We start from the raw sequence: 8,313 nt of genomic DNA on the forward strand, positions 1-8,313 counted from the left end.
TTCCAAGATGGCCGCGCCCTGCAGCACAGTGGTGTAGCTGACTGAAAGAGTTGTGCAAGCGATCTTCGATGACAGTTTGAGGAGCAGCAGGTCGGGACTGACACCTCCAGAGAGAGACACACAGGAGCGTCCGAGTAGGTCTCACAGCTCCTCAGCGCTGCCGACATGAGCAAGGACGATATAATACTGTAAGTAGCCCCGGTGTTAGCACATGACGTTACATGATGATACATTGATGTCGCAGTTTGGCTTCTAGCTGTCCAAGTCAGACTGACGCCAGGAAAGCTGCCTGTGTCACAGTCAGACCATGAATTCAGTACAGGCTATCATATGATATTTCTGCAGTAATCGGAATTTCCACCTTGAACGCATCATTTGGATCCTCTTCTGCTACATTATGGAAACATCAATTCATCAATCATTCATCATAATTTTAGTTTGTTCTGATTCAACTTCATGTGACATTTAGTGTAAAAACACATGAGAATAATGGGTACTGCAATGTTACAGGGGATTTCTGCTTGACGAAAAGCACAATGAATAGTGGATCACAACTTTTCCTGAAACATCCTAGATTAAAACAAATATCTGTACTCAAATTATGACACTAATATCAGCATGAGTGATGAAATAGATGTAATTTAATTAATCAGTGTAATGAATGTGACTTAAGTACCCCACTGAAACAAGCCTCATCTATGTGTTTACACTGATAATAGTCACTTTTGTGTGAACTGGAGACTGCATATCTTATACTGCCTAATGTTTTTCTGGTTGTTTCCTTTTTTACTGTATTCATACATAATTAGTTTTAAGGTGATCTATATTTGTTAAATATGTATTTCCTATCTGTTTTAAGTGAATTCAAGTTAAAGTGACGTTGATTTAACTAGTTTCCTTTGGCGTTCTGAGTGGTCCATCCCATCCAACAGTTAGATTTACATCAGAGTTTAAATTTCAGCCACATTGTGATGTATCGCTGATAAATGTAAAGCAGCCTTTCATGCAACCGTTTCCTCTGCTGCTGGGACATGATAAGAGAGCAGAGGAGTGTTATCTCCCATAATCACTCTGTCATTGACCGCTGCAGCTGGATGTCCAGTATGATTGCCAGGAGAAGGGAGGGGTATGCTAGTATGGTAGATAACAGAAGCTTGCTACTGTATTGGTGATCTCAGGTTATTAGTGATTAGGGCATTTCCAGCTTAACCCAATTCTCATGACGTTTTTCTTATCTGAATATGTATATGTGGAACTGTATTTGACTGTTAAAGTCTTACTAGAATAACAGTTTGGATTAGTTTGCTTTACAATAAAGCTTCAATAGGCTGACTGATAACTTCAAAGGAAGTCATTATTTGCACTGACTATGACTTTCAGTCCAGCTCTAAAAGAAGGGGCTACATGTCTATGTTAACATTAATAACACTTGTTTTTTAATGAATGCATTGACAGCTGTATCATTGTGCTGCTGTGTAATGTTTTTGCAGTTCTGAATACATTATTCTAACCCTTTTTTATTTTTCTGTCCAGGCCAAAGGATTTCCCTACGCTCCAGAATGACACATTCCTGCGAGCAGCACGAGGAGAAGAGACTGAACATGTCCCGGTCTGGTGTATGAGACAGGCCGGAAGATATCTGCCAGGTACCGTCCTCTAACCTGAAGAATACACTCATAAAAATGTCTGCTTCAATCATCACAACAGATGTTTTGACTTTAAAGAGGGAAACATTAATGATGGCTCTTCTGAGTGTACTGTACCTGCAAGTCATGACAATGAGACACTGAGTCAGTTAGATGACTTTTTTAATATTGATATTTACATCTGTGCTTTTCCTCCTCTGACATGTCAAAAATGTAATTGTACGTACAAAAAAACCTTGTTTTATTCAGTGTGTCAGATGATTTTCTCCCATGAATCCTCCACTGATGTTTTGTTGAATCGAATCTGTAGAGTTTCGTGAGTCCAGAGCAGGGAAGGACTTCTTTGAGACGTGCCGGTCACCAGCGGCCTGCTGCGAGCTCACTCTGCAGGTATAACACTGGACTCAAACCTAGTCTCACTTATATTATATGTTTTTTTTTATGCAGAATTTCTCATTTTCAATTAGTCTCATATTGTGTTTAGATGATGAATTGATTATTAGAATATCTTCGGGTCATTGTCACCAGTGCAACTGCAAACCACACTCACATTCACATCCTCTGTTTTGACTTTCAGCCTCTGAGACGTTTTCCCTTTGATGCTGCCATCATCTTCTCTGACATCCTAGTTGTCCCACAGGTAAGGATAAAAAGACCAGACTCTGCTTTCAACCTGCCCAGTGCACGTAACTTAAAAGGACTCTGCCTGTGGTGTGGTTTAGCTTCTTTTTGCTGTTGTAGTTTTACCATTCACAAATCAGGGGAATGCTGAGGAAAGTGAATACTGGGTGGATTTCAAGTCATTAGGTGAACACGTCCTCATTAACCAGGGGGATAAGTGTGGCTGGGGCTGTGCAAGGATCAGGATCGTCTGCCCCCTAGTGGCCATATGCATATAAGCAGTTAACTTTCATCTGAGTGGTTGGTGTGACACTTGAAAACCTGTGTGTGATCCAAAATAGTTTGCATCCTTTATTAGTGCATATAGCTACATTAGGTTGTTGTAAACTATCACCTCTGAGCTCCTAGTCTTTCATTTCAAAGGATATGCAAGTGATACATGTTTGGAGACTTTGTACAGGTAAAATCACTACGCAGTGGAGAGTGCAGAGTGTGTGGATTCTATAGGAATAGTCCAGATATTAAAAGTTAGATATTTCTTTGATATTAAAATGTTTTGAGATGATTTTGCTGTCTTTGAGTGTATCTTTTAAAGTACAGGGGAATTTCTTTGGAAAACAAACTTCGAATAATCTTTCTCTCTCCATCTGTCAAATGTTGATTTTGTCCCTATTGATTGTTGATTGATCCCACTCCTCCAGGCCATGGGGATGGATGTCCAGATGGTGCCAGGTAAAGGTCCTACATTCCCGGAGCCCCTGAAGGAGCCTGAAGACCTGCAGAAGCTGCGTGTCAAAGTGGACGTGGGCAAGGAGCTGGGCTACGTCTTCAAAGCCATCACACTGACCAGACACAAGATAGAGGGCAAAGTGCCGCTCATAGGATTCACTGGAGCTCCGGTACAAGACATGGCACACACACACTCATTTGTCGATGTGTTTAACAGCATACTCGTGTATTCTGATGGAAGTAGGAGGGTTTTTTTTTTGCAACATCATTTTTTTATTACCTCACATCCACTTTTACATCAGTGGTATTGCAACACCCAGTGGGATTCATTTTGCAAGTGGTCACAGTAGCCAATCAACTGTCAGCATAATGTTGTACACACATGCATATAGTGAAAAAAAAATAACATTAATATGTCAAAAATAAAACTTATCATGGGTTACACATTCCCTTTGCATAGATACACTTAATCTGGACATTATATCAGCACATATACATGTTTTTATCAAGCACCTCTGGGTTTCATTTATGATCCAGCTCCTATCTTGAAAAAGAAGATCTTTTAGTAATCAGTCCATTTGTTTCCCCACCATCTTTCTATAAACACTTCATTCTGTAATGTCAACACCATTGTGTAAATATTTCCTAGAATTGTTACAGTACGTTCAGCATACGTGGGGGGGATCCTGTTTAAGCCATCTTAATGTAATTGCTTTCAATGTAGGGGTGTAAGGTAGGAGTGTAATTGCTAAGTAGGAGTTTGGCTAAGACTCCTCTCTCTGATGCGTCCCCCCACAGTGGACACTGATGTCCTACATGATAGAGGGAGGAGGCTCCAACACCCACTCCAAGGCCAAGCGCTGGCTGTACCGACACCCTGAGGCCAGCCACATGCTGCTGAAGATGCTGACAGACGTGATAGTGGAGTATCTGCTGGGGCAGGTGGCAGCTGGAGCTCAGGTCAGACCACTGCGCTTCCTATTCATGACTTTGCATTATTATCATCATGACTCATCAGATCACAGGACTCCTTTTTTGTGGCCTAACCAGTTGAAGAGGCAGGATTTTTTTTATGTATGTGAGAAGCTGAAAGAGATTCTCTATGAGGTGTTTTGTGTTTTTTTAAGGTGGACATATAAATACTATTTGCTGATTGTTGCTGCTTGTGCCGGCTCTTTGTGGAAATTAACTTGCTTTTAAGCATCAGCACAAAATCTGGTTGAGGCAGCAGTTTTCTATTTTCCTTTTTTTCCCATAGAAGTCGAGCCTCAGAGCACAGACTGGGATTATCACACACAGTCTAAACAGTGTCACAGCAACAAAGCATGTCGCCATTTTTACTGCAGTTTTTCTTAGTATCTGGGGCAACGAGGTGGTTTCAGACAGTTTATCTGACCTGGAGAACAAACATCCAGGTCCTCCAGAGGGACTGACCTCACCTCTGATCTTCCTGCAGAAGATTTTGAGATGGGAGGAAATCTGATTCAGTGCTTTACGGTGATTTAGAGATGACTTTTAAGATTGACAAACATTTTATACAAAGATAAAACTCGAATTAAGATTAAATGCGAAGTGGAGATTTACGCACATTTTAATCCATTTCACAACACAAATAACTTTTAAGAACGCACAGATTTTCGAACATGGGTGGGAAATTTTGAGCCAGGGTGAAGGTTTGACTTAACACCTTTACCCTGAAATGGTAAATGATTGTAATAGAGGGCCGTCCTATTTTTATTTATTTATTTATTTATTCTCTATACATAATTTTCACCTTTTTTGTTGTTGTCACTATTGTTTTTGTTTGTTGATGTTGCTGTTTTTTTTGTTGTGTTTTTGTCCTTCCTTTTTGGATTAATTTTGCTTGTTGATCGTATTTATTTGTTTACAATTATGGATTTGTACAACGAAGTATTAGGGCCACATTGAGAATAGAAAAAAAAACACAGACTTCGAGAATAAAGTCGTAACATTACGAGAATATAGTCGTAAATTTGCGACTTTATTCTCGAAGTTTGTGATTTTTTTATTTGTCAATGTGGCCCTAATACTCGTTGTAGATTTGTATCAATGATTTTGATTTTTGTGTTAAAAAACAAAACAAAAAAAACTTCAAATTTCTTTCAAGAAACCTTATTTGTACTTTATTTTTCACATTACTGAAGTCTGTGCCTGCAGAGACATTCCTCCAGCTTTACATGAGTTTAGTGGTGTATTTATAAAGAGCTGCTGCACCACAGTCCAGTATGTTTCCTATCATCTCTAATAGATAAAGGAGCTGTGTGGACGTGATCTGTCATTGAGAGAAATACTCACCTGGATTTACACAGGTTTCACACAGACAAGTTTTCCTCATGTCCTCCTCCGCTGTGCGTGTTGTTCAGGCTCTGCAGGTGTTTGAGTCCCACGCTGGGATCCTGGGGCCCGCTGAGTTTAAAGAGTTCTCCCTGCCGTACCTCCGAGACATCGCTCGCCGCGTCAAAGACAAGCTGAAAGAGGGAGGACAGGATGTTCCCATGGTGAGAGACAGGAAAGAAATAAGCAAATAAACATGCTTTTTTTCCCGATATACCAGTGTGTACAAACACAGAACACACCCTCACGTATTTCTGCAGGTGCTCTTTCATCAGCACCTGACATGAAGGACTAATGATGTACACAAACACACACACACACACACACATCATTGGCTCCAGCAGCTGTTGCATTATGCACTTTATTGTCTTGTAATAATTGCCTTCTATATTAGTTTCAATACTCTCTTCTATTCTTATCAGCGCTCTGTAGCTTCAACATCATTGTTTCCCCAGAGGGATCATTAAGGACTCTGCTGATGAAAATCACTGTTATACTTGACGACCAGCAGGTGGCGGCATCTCACCAAAAATAGAGACTTAGAAAATCTCTTCATTTTATCTGTGTGTGTGTGTGTGTGTGTGTTCCAGATTGCATTCGCAAAAGATGCTCACTACGCGTTGGAGGATCTCTCTCAGTCTCACTATGAGGTTGTCGGGCTGGACTGGACCATTGACCCCCGATCGGCACGGTAACACACGAACACACTGAGACCAAACACTGACCATGCAAAAACTGCTCTGGTCGCTTCTAATATGACGACATGAGGGAAAAACAGCGAAACGACTCGAAGCCCTGGTTTGAGAGTTTTAGAGTTTATTGTGATCACTAGAAGTTTGAACTGGAGCCGCCTCCTCGGGCAGGAGCAGGTGGTGATTTTAAGTGTTGAAACTTCTCAGGAACGTGAGCTTAGGAAGAGGATCAATACATGAATCTGCTTACTAGTTAAGAGCCCATAGAGCCACAGACATGGTCAGACGTTCCATCTCACTGAGCTGCAGCACTGAGAGGTGGATGAGCTCCCCTGTCCCTCTATTATCATCTATCCATCATAACTAACACACATTTCTCCATTTTTCCAAGGTGATGAATAAAGTATCTGTATCTATATATATAATAATATTATTAATAATAATAAATTGTATTTAAAAAGCACCTTTCAAGCCACTCAAGGACACTTTACAGAGGAGTGCATCAAATAAAATCATCAACTATCTATCTATCTATCTATCTATCTATCTATCTATCTATCTATCTATCTATCTATCTATCTATCTATCTATCTATCTATCTATCTATCTATCTATCTATCTATCTATCTATCTATCTATCTATCTATCTATCTATCTATCTATCTATCTATACAATACAATACAATACCATTAATCCCACCGGGGCAATAGGTTCGAGCAGTACATACAATAAAAACGAGTACCATAACAATAAAAGTGTAAAATACAGAGGTGTATAGTGGGATCAAGGATCTAATCAATATAGGAAAATATATAGAAAATATAAATGCATAATATATGTTTAAGTAATCTGTCTATGTGAAGACTATGTGAAGTTACTTGTCAGCCAGTTGTAGCGTGGACCATGACCCACACTGTGGCATTTCCTGAGCAGCAGGTTAACTATTACTGCCCTCACCCTGGTCCCTGGTTTGTCACAGGATGCAGCGTTTAAGTCAACAAACTCTGTCTGTGTTTTCTGCTCCACTCATCAAATACTTAACCTGTTGGTTAAAGGATTACCCTGTGTGTCCTGTCATGTGTGTGTGTGTTCAGGGAACGCACAGGAGGGAAGGTCAGCCTGCAAGGAAACATGGACCCTTGTGCACTCTACGCTCCAAAGGTAACATCCACTCCCAGTTTGCTTTTGACTGTGCACACAGGAATGGCAGGAAGCAGGAAGTCAACTCTTTTTCTTCACAGTTGTGATTAGTATTGTCGTATTATTGTGTTTATGTACATCTGAATATCCAGTTGCCTTCAGTTTTAGCATTTAATGAAAGAAAGAAGAAAAGAAATGGTTAATGAAGAAATGGTTCTTATTCTTAGTCCTATTCTTGTATCACAATTCACTTACTTTTCTGTGATGCGAGTGTTAAAAGTTAGATTCACAAAATTCTCTAAATTGATGCATCTAAACTTCCTGAAGCCACCGTCAGGTCTGCTCAGTTGATTTGTGGCCAAGTTTTATTCACAAAAAGTTTCCAAAGAGTAAACAGAAGAGTTTAACTCAGAGCTTCGAATTGTTGCTGTCAGAAAACAGCAGACAAAGAGAGAACAAGTAAAGCTGTAGCCTGACACAATTGTTGTATGACATAAATGTACAATTTATTTATCTTCTTTTATCCTCAGGAGCGTATTTCAGACATTGTGAAGAAAATGCTGGAGGGTTTTGGCACTAGAGGCTACATCGCCAACCTGGGCCACGGCCTTTACCCCGACATGGACCCAGAGAACGTGGGCGCCTTCGTCGAAGCTGTGCACAAGCACTCTAAACAGATGATTAAACAAATGTAGAGATACGCATCTGTGTGGGGAGAGGCCAAAATGCTGATGATTCTGGTGGTAAAATGTACAATAAATAATGCAATATTTTATTAAAAAGTATGAAAGTGTTAAACATTGGTGTTTGAATACAAAAGGTCAACATTAAAAAGAAAAATTGAACTGCCTCATTTCCAGTGATTAAGATGATTCCATGACATTTTTACATTTTCGCCATGGGGTTCTCCAAGAGGCTGATGATGGCGAAGAGGACAAATATTCAACAATTCCTGCACTAAAACATAAAAAGCAACATGTACATTTACATGGATTATTCTCGAGTGAAGATTTGCAGCATAAACATGTTGGTTTTCCAAGGGTTAGATTTTCTGTTCATCTGTAATATGTTGATCGCACCAGGAGTGGATTATGTATTTGGATTTGAACGGGATGAAATCATTCATGCA

General features: G+C 39.9%; 1 protein-coding gene across 1 annotated transcript; it reads left to right on the forward strand.

Annotated features, from left to right (window-relative positions):
• Nucleotides 1–47: 47 nt before the first annotated feature.
• urod (uroporphyrinogen decarboxylase) lies at nucleotides 48–7,982 on the forward strand. The gene is made up of 10 exons (XM_085805999.1): nucleotides 48–188; nucleotides 1,534–1,646; nucleotides 1,957–2,036; nucleotides 2,224–2,286; nucleotides 2,969–3,166; nucleotides 3,795–3,956; nucleotides 5,381–5,515; nucleotides 5,942–6,042; nucleotides 7,139–7,205; nucleotides 7,715–7,982. The coding sequence occupies exons 1-10, from the start codon at nucleotides 166–168 to the stop codon at nucleotides 7,877–7,879; spliced, it is 1,107 nt and encodes a 368-aa protein (XP_085662125.1). The 5' UTR covers nucleotides 48–165; the 3' UTR covers nucleotides 7,880–7,982.
• Nucleotides 7,983–8,313: the final 331 nt, after the last annotated feature.

The sequence above is a fragment of the Trachurus japonicus genome, chromosome 17, assembly GCF_045865225.1.
Source record: "Trachurus japonicus isolate A0001 chromosome 17, Traja_1.0".
In the NCBI taxonomy this organism is placed as follows: Eukaryota; Metazoa; Chordata; class Actinopteri; order Carangiformes; family Carangidae; genus Trachurus; species Trachurus japonicus.